Source organism: Myotis daubentonii, chromosome 1, assembly GCF_963259705.1.
Source record: "Myotis daubentonii chromosome 1, mMyoDau2.1, whole genome shotgun sequence".
Lineage (NCBI taxonomy): Eukaryota > Metazoa > Chordata > Mammalia > Chiroptera > Vespertilionidae > Myotis > Myotis daubentonii.
Window position 1 is genome coordinate 53898481 of NC_081840.1, and position 17853 is coordinate 53916333.

A 17853-nucleotide genomic window follows, 5' to 3' on the forward strand; every position below is an offset into this window, starting at 1 on the left:
TTTCTAAATAATTTGCACTTCCCTTTCTTGCCTCTATATATTTCACCTTCACTTAATAATATTTTTTTTCAGGTATCAGAGAGATACTGATTTCCACTCTATACAAGGTCTATAATATAGTTTTAAAATGTTTTCAAAACATTTTTAAAGTTTCAAGCAAAATGTAAATGTTATTTTGAAAAAAACATGTCTTCATTATCATAAAAGTCCATATGATGATCTTAAAAGTTGACTGTGTGCTTATTCTTTGTTTAATTTCTGGACTTGGATATGCTAAATTACATTTTAAATATCCTCTGGCATAATTTATAAGGTCAAAAAAATCAAACATAAGCTTGATTGTTAACCCTCTGTTTTCAGCCTGGCTGGGTTGTTTTGGACCAACCAGATGCTGCTTGCCATTTGCAGCAGCAACAAGAACCTTCTCCTCTACCTCCAGGCTGGGAAGAGAGACAGGATATTCTTGGAAGGACCTACTACGTAAACCATGAATCTAGAAGAACGCAGTGGAAAAGACCAACCCCTCAGTATGTGCTGATGGCTTTCATGTTTGTAATCTGAATACATTGTGACCATTACTTTTCTTTTTGAAGTCATGTTTCTAATGCATTTGTAATAGAATAGGGATCCGTAAACTACACTAAGATATTTATGGTCCAGGGCTTAAAAAATGCTATCTTTGCTGCATGTTTTTAAAAATAATTTGGTAATATTCAAAATTATTTGAGTCACAAATACCACCCTTCTAATTGCTTCTATATTTTAATAATAAATTGTTAACTGTGCTTGTTTTTAATATTATGTAGCCACAAAGGATGCATTTTTCTCTTTAGAATTATTTAGAAAATCTTAGAGATTTTTTTACTAAAATATTATAAAATCTTAAATTCTATAGCACACTTTAAAAAATACAAATTATTTTTTAAATATAAAGGATTCAATTACAAGGATCTTTTGTTAAGCACCCATTTGCCAATCTGGTCAATATGTGCATAATTTCTACCATACACCAGATCAAGGACAGAATGACCTTCAAGAATGATCTTCATTCTAATACTAGAGGCCTTATGCATGAAATTCATGCAAGGGGCTCAGCCCTTGCAGATGCAGCAGCTTGCCTCAGCCCTTGCAGCCCCGGCTTTGTCCTGAAGGTCATCTGGAATGTCGTCCGGAAGGTTGTTCGGCTGTCCAGTTTAATTAGCATATTGCACTTTTATTATTATAGACTAGTGGCCCAGTGCACAAAATTCGTACACAGACGGTGGTGTCCCTCAGCCCAGCCTGCACCCTCTCCAATCTGGGACATCCCTCTCACAATCCGGGACCGTTGGCTCCTAACTGCTCACCTGTCTGCCCGCCTGATTGCCTCTAACCACTCTGCCTGCCAGCCTGCTTGCCCCCAAATGCCCCCCCACCGGCCTTCTCACCCCCAACTGCCCCACCTTGCTGGCCTGATTGCCCCCAACTGCCCCCCTGCCAGCCTGATCACCCCCAACTGCCCTCCCCCCGCCAGCCTGCTTGGCCCCAACTGACACCCCCCCTGCTGGCCTGCTTACCCCCAACTGCCCCCCCCTGCTGGCCTGCTCACACCAACTGCCCCCCCCCCCGCCAGCCTGATCACCTCCAACTGCCCTCCCCTCCTGACCTGATCACCCTTAACCACCTCTGCCTTGGCCCTGCCACTATGGCTTTGTCTGGGCAATGGCCATGGAGCCAGCTGGGGCGACCAAGGAAGCCAAGCCTCCGCCTCCTGCCCACTCTCCAGCTGGCTTGGCTTCCTTGGTCGCTGGGGCGACCAAGAAAACCAAGCCTCCCACCTGCTCTGGCCAGCTCCATGGCTCCCACCAGTACCACCATCTTTGTTGCATCAATTTGCATATTCCCTCCTTATTGGCTGTGGGCACCACTATCTTTATCACAAAGTGATGGTTAATTTGCATATTACTCTTTTATTAGATAGGATACATCTCCTCAGTGACATTTTTCTCATATTCTCATTAGACTATATATTTATAAATAAATTCTCCAATTATTCATATTTATTATCAACTATCCTTCTATTCCTCATAGCCTTCTGAAGTCTTTCTTTAGTTTTCTGCTTTCTTTTTTTAAAAATATATTTTATTGATTTTTTACAGAGAGGAAGGCAGAGTAATAGAGAGTTAGAAACATCAATGAGAGAGAAACATCGATCAGCTGCCTCCTACACACCCCCACTGGGAATGTGCCCGCAACCAAAGTACATGCCCTTGACTGGAATCGAACCTGGGACCTTTCAGTCTGCAGGCCGGTGTTCCATCCACTGAGACAAACCAGTCAGGGCTAGTTTTCTGCTTTCTGACACATGTAAATTTTTTTTATTTTCCATGAACCTTCTAATTTTTTGCCTGTTATAGCCCAAGTACTTTCATAGGTATTTTATGTTCTCAGATCCTCCCAAAGCAAATGAGTGATCATGGCACAGAGGCATCGATCTCTGTAAAATGACATACAGATTACAAAACTGAAGACACTATAAAATTCTGCAAAATTGTCATATTGCCTACTCAGTATTACAGCCAGCCCAACTTGAGCAGAATCACATTTCTTTCTCTATGGTTGATGTCATTTTCAGCTAGCCAAAATTAAGTATTTAGGGGGAGGGGGGGAACCTGTCAAAATTATGTGTTCTCCAACAACAGTACAGTAAGAACTGGTATTCTGACTATCCAGGGCTTATATAGCATTAAATAAATTGACAATACTTTGTTATTAAATATTTGTAAAAAAAATCTCGATCTGATGGTCTAGATAAAATAAATGTAAATAACAGAATAATATGATTAACAAATGATGGGCAATTTAGGAAAGGTACAGTAGAAAAGACCTACCCCTCAGTATGGTACCCCCATGCTTTTCTTAAACCCAGGCATACCTTTATTATTAGATCAGGACCATTACTATACTAGGGATACCAGTTAATAATGTGGATTTTTTTCAATAGATGGAGTTACACATATGTTGATATATATGTAATTTGATATGCATGCTATTTTGTTGTATTGACAACAAGCACCAAAACTTCATATGTCAAATTTTCTGAAGGTGTTAATATCCTAGATATTTTTACGCTTAAAAATGTAGAATTTTGTGCCAAAAAAAGAGCATTTGTGGGAAGTTTTAATTCATTATTTTGAAGAAAAAGTTATTGTATACTTCGGGAAGCATATGGTGAACATGCTACATCTCAAGATACTTGTGAACACTGGTTGAAATGCTTTAAAAGTGATGATTTCCTAATCTCCAAAATTTATAGGGAACTCATACAACTTAACAAAAAGAAGATAAACAATCCAATGGGCAAAGGACCTAAATAGACACCTGTCAAAAGAGGACATCCAGAAAGCCAACAGACATATGAAAACATGCTCAAAGTCACTAATCATCCGAGAGATGCAAATCAAAACAGCAATGAGGTACCATCTCACACCTGTCAGACTGGCTATCATCAACAAATCAACAAACGACAAGTGCTGGAGAGGATGTGGAGAAAAAGGAACACTCGTGCACTGCTGGTGGGAATGCAGACTGGTGCAGCCACTATGGAAGACAGTATGGAGTTTCCTCAAAAAACTAAAAATGAAACTCCCATTTGACCCTGTGATCCCACTTCTAAGAATATATCCCAAGAAACCAGAAACACCAATCAGAAAGGATATATGCACCCATATGTTCATAGCAGCACAATTCACCATAGCTAAGATCTGGAAACAGCCTAAGTACCCATCAGTAGATGAATGGATTAGAAAACTGTGGTACATCTACACAATGGAATACTATGCTGCTGTAAAAAAGAAGGAACTCTTACCATTTGCAACGGCATGGATGGAACTGGAGAGCATTATGCTAAGTGAAATAAGCCAGTCAATGAAGGAAAAATACCACATAATTTCACTCATTCATGGATAATAGAGACCATTATAAACTTTTGAACAATAATAGATACAGAGGCAGAGCTGCCTCAAACAGATGGTCAAACTGCAGCGGGAAGGCCAGGGAGGGTTGGGGGGTAGGAGGGAGGGGGGTAAGAGATCAACCGAAGGACTTGTATGCATGCATATAAGCATAACCAATGGACATAAGACCCTGGGGGGTAGGGTAGGCCAGGGTATTGTCAAGGGCGGGGAAGAAGAAAAAAAGGACACATATGTAATACCCTTTGTAATACTTTTAGCAATAAAAAATAAAAATTAAAAAAATAAAATAAAAAAAATAAAAGTGATGATTTCGATGTGAAAGACAAAGAGCATCCAGGTCAACCGAAAAAGTTTGAAGACCAACAATTACAAGCATTATTGGATGAAGGTGCATGTCAAACTCAAAAACAACTTGCAAAAAGATTAAACGTTGCTCAGCAAACAGTTTCTGATTGTTTACAAGCAATGGGAAAGATTTTAAAGGAAGGAAAATGGGTGCCACATCAGCTGAACGAAAGACAAATGGAAAACCAAAAAGTCATCAGTAAAATGTTGCTTCAATGGCACAAAGAAATCATTGAATTGTGACTGGCGATGAAAAGTGGATTTATTTTGAGAATCCCAAATGCACAAAACATGGGTTGATCCAGGTCAACCATCAACATCAACTGCAAGGCCAAATTGCTTCGGAAAGAAGACAATGCTCTGTGTTTGGTGGGATCAGGAAGGTGTGGTGTATTATGAGCTTCTAAAACCAGGTGAAATTGTTAAAACTGATCACTACTGACAACAAATAATCAATTTGAACCACGCTTTGATCGTGAAATGACCAGAATGTTCCAGAAGACACGGCAAAGTAATTTTGCTTCATGATAAAGCACCATCACACACTTCAAAACCAGTTAAAGAGACACGTTAAAAGATCTTGCCTGGGAAGTATTAACCTACCCGCTGTATTCACCGGACCTTGCTCCTTCAGATTACCACTTATTCTGATCAATGGCACACGCACTTTCTGAGCAGCACTTCAAAACGTATGAAGAAGTGGAAAATTGGGTCTCTGAATGGTTTGCCTCAAAACAAGAAAAGTTCTATTGGGACGGTATCCACAAATTACATAAATATGGGGGAAATGTGTAGCTAGCAATGGACATTACTTTGAATAAAGCGCTTTTGATGTTTCTCTTGAAATTATCATGTTTTCTTTGATTACAAAATCTGCATTATTAACTGGTACACCTAGTATATGATCAAAAATAGATAACCATTTCATTGCAATATATTACGTTTTTTAACCTAACCTGTCTTTTATTCTTCTCTCTATATTCATGCATGGGGAACTCTACTCTTGGCTTAAGATCAATTTTAGAAAATGTTGCCATATGATTCATGAAGATGTATATGCAACTCTTTAAGCTTCTCTTTTATGAACTTTCAAGAGCTACTTTAGATTATACTCTTGTAATAACATGGCAAAATAATATAATGAAGTTATTTGTGAAATTCTCAGGTAGTCATTCATTCAACAAATGTTTGTCAGACATATCACGTACACACTTTCACAAAAACTTTAACTCCATAAGGTACCAGTGTGTCCACAACTTAATCTATGCATGTTGAAAAGAATAAATTCTGATGTAACATAAGTGTTTTTTAAATGATCACAGAATATTTGGCTATAATTTTAACTCTCTTCAGACATGGGTAATAGCTTTCCTATTTCTAATATAGGGACAACCTAACAGATGCTGAGAATGGTAACATTCAACTGCAAGCACAACGTGCATTTACCACCAGGCGGCAGATATCTGAGGAAACAGAAAGTGTTGACAACCGAGAGTCAGCTGAGGTAGAAATAACGTTCTTTTTCTCGTAGATAGACACATGTTATAGCAACAGATTAAAGTATGTGTGGCTTAAGCTTATTCTGTTCATTTTAGAATTGGGAAATTATAAGAGAAGACGAAAGCATCTTGTATAGCGATCGGGCCTTCTCATCACCTCCACCATCAAGCAGCTCGGATGTTCAGACGCGCCTTGCGGAAGAGTTGAATGCCTTACTTACTGCTAGTGGAAGTTCAGCCACTGGCCAGCCAGTGTCCAGCTCAGTAAGATGTTCTTAGATTTTGTTGTAGCGTCAGGATTTTATATTATACATATTTGTCCATTCAGTATCTAACTTTTACATAACATTTTGTCTTTTCCCAGTTTTATTGAGATGTAATTGATATATAACAGTATGTTAGTTCAACATGTACAGCATAATTATTTGATATACGTATATATTGCAAAATGATCAGCATAGTAATTTAGTTAACCTTCATCACCTCACATGTTTATGAACATTTTTTTATTGTGATAACAACTTTGTCTAAATGGCATGCAGCAATGTGTTAGGGACTGTGGGACTTTACAGTGTGATCATTTTTCCAAATAGTCCCACTAATGGTGTGGAACAGAGTCTTGGATAATCTAAATGGTCATTGGAGTCCACATGTTCATTATGTCAGTGCCCTTCAGCCAGAGACCGCCATGAACACACCTGTAATTGAACAAGTTGGGTTTATTACTCATTTCAGCAAACAAGAGCACACTCTATGAGTGTCTCGGTGAGATGTGTTGGAAAAGACTTAATGGATTTAGGCTCATGTTAGGCAATTTGGGGGAGGGTGTAGGAAAGCAGGATTTTGCTTGTGCCTTGGATGCTGTCAGGAAGCAGGGATAACTCTGTCATAGGGTCTCTCAGATTTTATCTATAGCCAGGCACAAGCTATAATTAGTCAAGAGGCAGCAGTCATTCACATTTGCCAGGATAGGGAGATCTTCGGTATTTTGGGCTTGAAAATGTTCACATTTTGTCTGTGTCCAGGTGTAATTACAGATTGGTCTTGATTTTATCTCCATCCTACCGATGAGTGTCCGGCCAGGTCCTGCTTTCTCCTCCTCCGTTATGCCACAGATGTTTCCAACGCACATGTGTGAATAAGTGCTGATGTACTTAGACTAAACAAGGAGATAGATGGCACTCTCACTTCAGTAACTGCTATAGAAATTGCTGTGTGTAGGCTCCAGAAGCAAAGATTCCAACATGCACTGCCATAATGCGATCTTTATGGCTAGCTCTCTCATCTGTATCATCAAGGGAGTTCTTTTAGTGAAAGACAAAGATCATTCTCTGAGGATGCTATGGTCATTTCTAGTTGGAGTTCCCTGCTTTTCATTCAATTAGTAAATATTTATTGAGGGCCGACAATATGCAAGGCACAATATGCTCAAGTATTATTGAAATATATCCATACCCATATGTTTAAGTGATGCCTATGGCTGCTTTTACACTACATTGATAGAGTTGAGTAGTTATAATAGAGACAAAAAGATAGCAGAAGTTTGCTGATTTCTGTTTCAGCACTTTCCTCAGAAAACTTCAATGTAGACAGTTCTCTGTGAATACTCGTATGGATATCCAAGAGCACATCTGCCTGCTGCTCTCTTTCCCTCCTTTCTGCCACGTGTCTAGTCTGTCTTCCATTTTCTTTTTCTTTTTGTCAGGGGTGTGGGAAAGGCCAGTCTAAGACTTAAAGAATAAGCTATTTTGATTGACTGGTGATAAATCACACAAGATTCTATTCCCTTTTCTCCTGTTATTTTTTTATTACTATTTTAAAAGTAATATATGGTATCCATATAATGAAATACTATGCAGACACTGAAAAGAATGAGATGGCTTTGAATGTATGTATTGTGTGGAACAATCTCTAAGCTATTAGTCAGTGAAAACCAGCAAGGTACAGAACAGTGTGCTTGATGTACTATGCTTTATGTAAATTACTTTATTGACAGAGAATAAATATGTGTATGAGATTTCTTGAAGACTAAAAAGGAAACTGGTAACGTTGCTCAGCTCTGAAGGGAAGAACAGGTCAGCAGGACATGTGTCTTTGGTACCTTTTGAGTTTTATAGCGTACGTACGCATGTGTTGCTTATTCAGAAAAACAATTCTTTTAAAAGTGTTGCATGGTCATGGTGAACAATTAAAACAGAAATGAGGTATATAAAACAAAAGTTAAATCTTCCATATTACCTCTAACACATGCTTCCTCAATTGCTATTAATGGTTTGGCATATACCATTATTGTCCTGAAAATTTTCTCTATATTTATAAACATGAGTGAGCACAAATATATTTCTATATAATTTTTTTAACCTGAGATCATCTCATACACACTTTTTGGTAACTTAGTTTTTTCACTTGCTATATCATAGACGATTGGACTATTTCAGTAAATATAAACTTACTCCTTTCAAAACCAACAACAACAAAAATTACCAAACTCTGCCATATATAATGTGCAAATAAACCTTAAGGTATCATACCATCTCCTGTTGATAGATGTTAAATTGTTTATAGTCCTTTGCTATTATAAACAATGGTACAGTGGCTGTTCTGAGTTAATTTATACGTGTATTATAAATTTTGATGTCATTAAATAACAAAACTAAGATATTTTAGATAGTGACAACAACATGCGTATGGAAACCCAAGGAAAGAGAGTATATGGGATTTCCGGGAAACAAGCAATCTTGTTTGTGAGGTGGGAGGTCCTGGAGCCAAAGAGAAGAGCCAGGTCAGGACGCTCACTCAGCACTGTGTTCTGGGCTGTGGATTTTGTCCTAGTGAGGGTATAAATCACTGCAGGTCTCCGAGCTAGAGAACCAGGGTGCTGGCTCACGCTATACAATGGTCGCTGGCTGCAGCACGCCCTATGGGATGTAGATTCAAGGAAATCAGACTTGACGTCAGGATCGCGAAATCTATTAGGATGTTGCTGCAGTAATAACCAAGGTGACAAATGAGGAACACTTAACATGTTAAAACCAACAAACTTGAGCTAAAGTGGAGAGGGAGTGTATTTGTGAGCTAGTCAAGAAACAGAATGAACAGGATCTGGTGACTGACCGGGCTGTGAGGAACAGGAGTGGAGGAGTTTGGGGTCTGACTGACATCTGACTTGGGCAGCTGCTGGCCTCGCGTGCTGCCCTCTGAAGTGAGGTGAGGGTTTGAGTGGCTGTGAACAGGGAAAAACCGAATCCAGTTTGGGGCACAGTGAAGGGTGTCTGACATTCAAGGGAACGTGTCCAGGAGGCAGTCTAGGGTGGGGGAGAGGTGTCTAGAAGCTGAAGGCATTAGCACGTGGGTGGTGCTGAGAGCCCTGGGTGCTGTCACCCAGTCTCCACATCGCTTCCTAGCCAGTGTTCTTTCTTCTACCCCCTCGTACGCACCCCCATGATGTTATCAGCCTCTCAAAGACAAATCCAAGATCTAAAATTATTACCATTCTTCTTTTTATAAGAATCATTCCAGCAGAAGAGGCAGCTTACAAGCCTACACTTTTGAGGAACAGCCTGCACTTCCTGTGGTGAGTTTCATCCTCTGCCCCGCCCCCCATCATCCATGAAAATGTAAAACTCAGCAACCTTTTCTTCTTTTTTTTTTAAAAACTGAGTATGACCTTTGACTGCCTAGCACAGCGATTCTCAACCTGTGGGTCGCGACCCCTTTGGGGGTCGAACGACCCTTTCACAGGGGTCGCCTAAGACCATCGGAAAACACATATATAATTACATATTGTTTTTGTGATTAATCACTATGCTTTAATTATGTTCAATTTGTAACAATGAAAATACACCCTGCATATCAGATACTTACATTACAATTCATAACAGTAGCAAAATTACAGTTATGAAGTAGCAACGAAAATAATTTTATGGTTGGGGGGTCACCACAACATGAGGAACTGTATTAAAGGGTCGCGGCATTAGGAAGGTTGAGAACCACTGGCCTAGCGGAATACTGATCCAGCCCAGGATCTAGGCTCTGGGATAGGAGGTGCAGGGGAGGGAAATTGAGTAGTTAGTTTCTTTAAGAACGAAACCGAAGAACTGCCTCCCGCATAGTAAGAAAGCCCATCTTGACTGTGGGTGACACCGGCTTGTCTGAAGGGCTGTCCTGGCTGGACGGGGTCTGCCGCAGGGAGCACATGGTTCAGGATGATGGTGTCCAGCTGCCTTGGCTCTGTATATGGCCCGTGGCATATAGCAGCCATTCTGCCCCACACATGAAGTGTCATGTCAGAATTCAGTCACGTATATTCTGCTGCTTTGGGGTAAATGCTATGAAGCTATCAGTTTAACTCATCTGGTTTACTGTGTCATTGAAAGCTGTTCTCTTGTTGATTTTCTGTCAGGAAGATCTATCCATTGATATCAATGGGGTGTTAAAGTCTCCTTTTACTGTGGATTTTTCTCTTATGTCCATCAGTATTTGCTTTATATATTTAGGTGATACTATGTTGGGCACATAAATGTTTTCAAGGGTTATATTCTCTTGTTGGATTGAGTCCTTTCTTATTATGCAATGTCCTTCTTTGTCTGTTATTATAGCCTTTATTTTAAAGTCTATTTTGTTTGATAGAAATATTGCTACCACAGCTCTCTTTTTGTTTCCATTTGCATGAAATATCTTTTTCTATCCCTTTATTTTCAATCTCTGTGTATCTTTCTACCTGAAGTGAGTCTTGTTTTTTTTAATATATATTTTTATCAATTTCAGAGAGGAAGGGAGAAGGAGAGAGAGAAACATCAATGATGAGAGAGAATCACCAATTGGCTGCCTCCTGTACGCCCCCCACTGGGGATTGAGCCTGCAACCCACGCATGTGCCCTGACCAGGAATCAAACCACAACCTCCTGGTTCATAAGTTGATGCTCAACCACTGAGCCACACCAGCCAGGTGAAAGTGAGTCTCTTGCAGATAGCATATATATGGGTCTTGTTGTTGTTGTTTTTTAAAATAAATATGTTTTTATTGATTTTAGAGAGGAAGAAAGAGGAATAAAGAGATAGAAACATCAATGATGAGAGAGAATCATTGATTGGTTGCCACCTGCATGCCCTCTACTGGCGATTGAGCCCGCAACTGGGGCATGTGCCCTTGACCAGAATCAAACCTGGAACCTTTCAGTACTCAGGCCAAAGCTCAATCTGCTGAGCCAAACCAGCTAGAGCTGGTCTTGTTTTCTTAATCATTCAGCTACCCTATATCTTTTGATTGGAGCATTTATGCCATTTACATTTAAAGTGATTATTGAAAGGGACTTAGTTATTGACATTTTATCATTCATATTTATGGGGGAGTGTCCTTCTTGTTCTTTAACATTTCTTGTAATAATGGTTTGATGGTGATGAACTCTTTTAGCTTTTTTTTTTTTTTTTAATTTGGGAAGCTCTTTAGTTCTTGAATTTTAAATGATAGCCTCTGGGTAGAGTAGTCTTGGTTGTAGGTCCTTGTATATAACGGTTTTGAGTATTTCATGCCAATCCCTCTGACCTGCAAAGTTACTGTAGAGAAATAAGCTGACAATCTTATGGGAGCTCCCTTGTAGGCAACTAATTGCTTTTCTCTTGTTGCTTTTAACATTCTCTCTTTGTTGTTAACCTTTTGCATTTTAATTATGATGTGTCTTGGTGTGGGCCTCTTTGGGTTCATCTTGTTTGGGGTTCTGTGCTTCCTGGACTTGTGTATCTTTTTCCTTCACCAGGGTTGGGAAGTTTTCTGTTATTATTTTTTCTAATAGGTTCCCGATCCCTTACTCTCTCTTCTCCTTTTGGGACCCCTATGATGTGGATGTTTTTTATGCTTCATGTTGTCCCAAAGGTCCCTTAAACTATCCTCGTTTTTAAAAATTATTTTTTTTTATTTTTGTTGCTCTGGTTGAGTGTTTTTTCCTACCTTGCCTACCTTGATTCAGTTTTCTACTTCATTTAATCTTCTGTTGATTCCTTCTAGTGTATTCTTCATTTCAGATATTGTGTCCTTCATTTCTGACTAGTTTCTATGTCTTTTTTAATGCTTGCTCTCTGGTGAAGTACTCACTAAGTTCCTTGAGCACCCTTATAACCATTTTATTGAACTCTGTATCTGATAGATTGCTCGCCCTTATGTCTTTTAGCTTCTTTTCTGAAGATTTCTCCTGTTTGTTTTTTTGTTTGCTTCGGGCATTTTCTTTGTCTCCCATTTGGCTGCCTTTCTGTGTATTAGGTAGATCTGCTGTGTCTCCCAGTCTTAGTAGAGTGGCCTTATATGTAGTGTAAGTATCCTGAGCGACTCAGAGGCACAGACGCCCTGATCACCTGATGCTCCAGGCGCATACCTTGTGTAGGTTATGTATGCCTTCCTTTTGTAGATGAGCTTTGATTGCTGTTGGCATATCTATCAATGGGACTGACCCTCCACTGGCTGGTTATGAGGATTGGTCACAGTCCGTGTCTGAGCTGCTCCATAGGGCTGACCCCATTAAACAGAATTTGCCCCCACAGGGTCTGGTGTTTTCTGGGACCTTCCTTTGGGTGTATCACTTTTGGAGCTAATCGGGTCATGCTCTATTGTGGTTTGAAGACTGCCACCATGTATGTTGGTTCTGGGGCCTATTGGAAGAGACTCTGGTGCAGGTCAATGTTATACGCTGCCTGTGACTAGCTCTGGGCTATCTGTTAGGAGCTACAAAGCAATCCACAGTTGGTAGCTCCCTTGCTGGGCCTTGGTGAGGGTAGGAGGGGCCAAGCTTTGTACCAAGACCAGATGCCACAAGTACAAGGCCTGGGGCAGATCAGCAAAAGGCCCAAGCCACCCTGAGACCTGCCACTGCCTGCCAGCTGCCCGTTCTGCTCAGCCACTGAAAGAGCCTTGAGCAGTACTCTAGTTGCATGTGTTGGGTTCACAGGGAATCACCAGGTAAGGGCAAGTGGTGTTCACCAAATTAATACAGATTCAACTTGGCACCAGTTCTGGATCTAAAGCCATTCAGCAAAAGTCTCGGTATACCAAAGACCAGCTGCCACCTGCCTAGAGCCTGTGTACCTTTGCGGTGGGATGGGGTGTCAGGGAGTCATCAGGGTGGAGCCAGTAGAGTTCATCAGGTTAAAGCAGATTAAGAGGGAGGGATCAACAGGACAGGTGGCACATGTTGAGCATGCAGGAAGACGGCCCCTACTCTGAAGTCACACAACTCAGTTTCTCTCTGTGTGTCTCTGGCACCCAGAATTCCTCAAGTGTTTTTTAAGAAAGACTGCAATGTGGGCCCCGGTTGATTGCCCCTGGCAGAACCTACAACTCTGACCAAGTTGAGTAGCGCAAGGCCTCTGGGAGTCCTCAGGGTGGGACTAGCATAGCTCACTAGGCTAATGCCCTGAGGGGGAAGTGCTTGACCCAGGAAAGACGGCATCTGTGTGCAGTGTGGGAGAGGGACTCAACACAGGGTCATTGGTGACTGTCCCTCCAGCCCTCTCTCCAAACCCACACAAGTCAGTTTCTCCCTATATGACTCAGGTACCTTCTAGCCTACTGTCCCTCTGCTGGAGCTCCGGGTGAGTGCCTGGGAACAAGAGTTTGTGTGCAAGCCCTTTAGGAATTCGCCTCAGCTTCTAGCAGCCATCCATCTTCCTGGGTAGGAATCCCCATAGATTTTTCACAGCCAGATGTTATGTGGGCTCTTCTTCCCAGCACTTTTGTTCTGGGCTGTGGAGCTCAGCGTGAGATTGAGACCCCTGGCTCCCCGGATGGACCTCTACAGATGAGATATCCCTCCAGATTCTCAACCACTGCATGTGGGTGCAGGGCCAGCCTGTTTCACGTCTCCACCCCTCCTACCAGTCTCATGTGGCTTCTTCTGTAAATCCTTAATTACAAGACATCTATTCAGCTAGTCTACAGATGGATATTCTGGTTATTCAGGTTGATTGTTCAGTAATTTAGTTGTAATGTTTATGTGGTCATGGGAAGAGGTGAAGAAGGCACAGTTTCCATCCATTCTGCCATATTGGACTAGGTTTTCTACTGTCATGTTTTCTTAGTGTTAATACCCTCATCTTTATTGTCTACTGTTTTGTTTAAATGAACTGTTATATAATTTACTGTGTACACTTCAAAATATTATTTAAAACATGTTTCGTTTTAAAGAGGACTAGCAGTGACAAAGGGATGTGGTCTTTTTAAAAGCATTTTTTCTTAATAATATTTAATTCTCTCACTATTCTTCATGTTAGCTTTTGCCTACTTCATCTGGATTACCACCAGGTTGGGAAGAAAAACAAGATGAAAGAGGAAGATCTTATTATGTAGATCATAATTCCAGAACCACTACATGGACAAAGCCCACTGTACAGGTACCCTCAAATCTATCCCTTAACTTGTTTTCTTACATAAATGAAGCCATCATATTTCTATGGAAGCTATTACATCACTTTGTGGTATATATTGGATGCTGCTGGCATGTTCTAGTTATTTTCTGACATTAGTGCTAAGCGTCTACTATTTCCTGTGGGTCTCTGATGTGCATGAATTACCACTTGTCATTATGTAAAACAAGTCCAGTTGGGAATGAGAGGACAAAGTAAATGATCTAGTCCATTGGGTAATTTTGTAATTTGAATGGTTATGACCTTATTTAGCTAAAAGATAATCTTAGTAATTTGTATCTATTAAAGAAATTTGTGTTGATGACACATTGTCCTTGACAACAGTGAGTGCTTTTGTAAGTGTTGAGGGAAATATTTATTTTATCTTAATATCATTCTCTTGTTGAGAATAATATAACAGAAACCTTTTTCTTTACACTCAGTATTTACCACCATTAACAAATTACTGTATTCATTTCTAGACTTTTTATTTTTTAAAATAAAATTTTACAGATAAGAGAAAATTTCTTTTAGCCAAACACTTGGTCCCACTCCCCAGAGAGAACCACCTTTTTGAATTTGTTGTGTATTCTACCCTATTTTATATACTTACAAACAGAGTTAAACAATGCAAAATATTGTTTATGTCCATATGTTTCAAATTTTGCAAAAAATGTTGTGTTGTATAATTCCGAATCTTTTTTTTTTTTTGCTCAACATTGTTTTAAAACCCCATCCTTTTTTTTTTTTTTAATAGCGATCCAGTGTATTTCTTTTAACTACTGCCTAATATTTCATCAGATGACTATATTCTAATTAGCCATTTCTGTAGTGGATATTTGCCGTTCAGTTTTGTCTATTCAGCATTGGAACCCACCTCTATATATATAGAATTCCCCACCCCTGAGTCTTTGGGTGAGCGGAGACAACCTCCGGCAGTGGCACTGTGGCTTCTCTTGCAGCTAGGGCACAGCTTCCTTAGTCACGTGCAACAGCAGCAACTTTGTCAACCAGCATCTTACAGCTCAAGAATTAGCTGAGAAATGATGAATTATTTTTAAAAAACAGCAACAAAGTTTAACAGAACACTTTATTTTAGAAATGAGCCTCCAGTGTTTAGGCTTACTTATACATGTATATTCTGCCTGCAGGTTGTTACCTTTTTAACCACAGCTATTTGTGTAAACTCTATAAAACATTTCAACATGATTTAATTGATGTGCTAGGCCACAGTGGAGACCAGTCAGCTGCCAGCGAGCCAGAGTTTTTCTGCAAGCCCTCAACCACAGGTCCCCACAAGTGATTCGGCACAGCAGGTGACTCAGCCGGCTGAAATGGAGCAAGGGTTCCTTCCCAAAGGCTGGGAAGTCCGGCATGCACCAAACGGGAGGCCTTTCTTTATTGACCACAACACCAAAACCACCACCTGGGTAACTTCAATACTCTCCAATTTAAATTTATAACAACAATAGTAATCGCTTATATATAGTTCCTTGTAATCTTTTTAAGTGTACATTAATGTAACCTTCATTTTCTAGTATTCATTTAAAGATATGTTGAAATCATAATAGTATTATGTCTATTCAAGATACGTTTATGACCACTTTTGGTATTTGGGGGTATTGTCCTGTAGATACATTTACGTCCTGTATCCAATTTTGAACTCACTAGTCATAAATACTTGGGAAGATACTTAGTAATATCTTCGTAGCTCCAAAGTACTTTTGAATCCATACCTCATTTAATATTTAAAAAATAACAACTTGTAAGGCTAAGTAGAATAAGTATTTTTGTCTCAAGACAAGGGCTTAAAGTTATTTTTGCCATTGGTTCACCACTAATAGAAAAATTACTGAAAATTAGCAGCAAAATAAATAGGTTTGATTAATTAATTTATTTTAAAGACCAGTGTACCTAAAAAACCTAAAATAATTTAATAAATTATTTAATGAAATATTAAAATAATAATTCAAATAAATTGAAGTTCTCTTTTTCAACAGTTTGGTTGATTTTAATAATCTATTTTAGCTTGCCACCTTACCTTTCAAAAATATTAATAAATCAACATGTTAACAGGTCCAAAAAAGCATGTTCAGGGCTTCAGAAACAACAAGTAGTCCAGTTCACTGTCCCACTCTTTCACCCAATTTTGTTTAGAGAAGAGTCTTATGTAGCCCTAAGGCAGTGATGGCGAACCTTTTGAGCTCGGCATGTCAGCATTTTGAAAAACCCTAACTTAACTCTGGTGCTGTGTCACATATAGAAATTTTTTGATATTTGCAACCATAGTAAAACAAAGATTTATATTTTTGATATTTATTTTATATATTTAAACGCCATTTAACAAAGAAAAATCAACCAAAAAAATGAGTTTGCGTGTCACCTCTGACACGCGTTTCATAGGTTCGCCATCACTGCCGTAAGGAATGGGGCAAAATACTCTGAATGGTTTCTGTGAGAGATGATGAGTTAACACAGATCCTACTCTGAAATCTGAGAAGTGAATACTCTAGCCTGAAAATGATACTAGATCTTACATGGAGAAACTATTATTTCTCAGATTAAGCAAATGAAATAAAAGAATGGTTTAAGCCTGGATGGCGTCAGCTTATCAGGAGGTCACGGTTTCAGTTCCTGGTCGGGGACCATGTGTGGGTGGAGGCAGCTGATCAACGATTCTCTTCTCATCATTGATGTTTCTATCTCTCTCTCCCTCTCCCTTCCTCTCTGAAATCAATAAAAATATATTTGTTAAAAGAGAATAATTTAAATATTTATTGGTAGTAGAAAACATAGTATCAGATTGACTTTCATGATTTTAAAGTTATACTGTTTTCTTCATTTATTCTACCAAAAAAGGAAGATCCAAGACTGAAAATTCCAGCTCATCTGAGAGGAAAGACATCACTAGATTCTTCCAATGACCTTGGACCTTTACCTGTAAGTTTATAGAGCTGCTCCCAATCTACTTGGCTGCATTAAACATTTTGTATTTGGGACTACCGTAGTAGTTCTTTAACAGCTATAAGTAATATAATTAAAGTGTTGATGTCTTCTACTAAGGATGAAATATGCAAATTAAATTAATCATACAACCAATGGTATTTTTCTACCCATACATCTAAAACCCTTTTTGTAAAATAATTGAAATACATTCTTCATTATAGCCAGGATGGGAAGAAAGAACCCACACAGATGGAAGAATCTTCTACATAAATCACAGTATGTGCAGCGTGGTTTTTCATTACATTATTTCATAATGTTGAATTTTGTGCATAAGAATGAAGAATATCTTTTCTCTCTCTCTCTTCAGATATAAAAAGAACACAATGGGAAGATCCTCGGTTGCAGAATGTAGCAATAACTGGACCAGTAAGTCTCTTCATATCAGTATGTCCTGATGGGATTGTCCTCTAGCCTATCTCTTTAAGGATGAATGGTCAAGTGCGTAACCCTACAGGCATTGGGAGGAAAGCATATTTGCCTTTGTCACCACCCTGACTCCAGGTCTCAGATATCTCAAAAAAGCATATAAGATTATATCCTTCTCCTGCACAATAGCTTTGGGAGACTCGGAAGCCAGACAGTCAGAATGCTAAAACAGTGGGCTGCGGTGCTCAGGCTCATACTTGCCACTGTCTGAAAAAGAATGTCAGGCCACA

General features: G+C 39.4%; 1 protein-coding gene across 3 annotated transcripts in view; it reads left to right on the top strand.

The window, feature by feature from the left end:
- Window positions 1-17853, top strand: part of NEDD4 (NEDD4 E3 ubiquitin protein ligase) — a 121081-nt gene that overhangs the window by 84267 nt on the left and 18961 nt on the right. For all 3 annotated transcript variants that reach the window (XM_059700393.1, XM_059700402.1, XM_059700386.1), the window contains 9 exons: window positions 361-527; window positions 5688-5805; window positions 5897-6064; window positions 9309-9374; window positions 14060-14179; window positions 15418-15621; window positions 17051-17131; window positions 17359-17413; window positions 17505-17563. In XM_059700393.1, coding sequence (XP_059556376.1) covers window positions 361-527; window positions 5688-5805; window positions 5897-6064; window positions 9309-9374; window positions 14060-14179; window positions 15418-15621; window positions 17051-17131; window positions 17359-17413; window positions 17505-17563 — 1038 coding nt within the window. The remainder of the gene's footprint in view (window positions 1-360; window positions 528-5687; window positions 5806-5896; window positions 6065-9308; window positions 9375-14059; window positions 14180-15417; window positions 15622-17050; window positions 17132-17358; window positions 17414-17504; window positions 17564-17853) is intronic.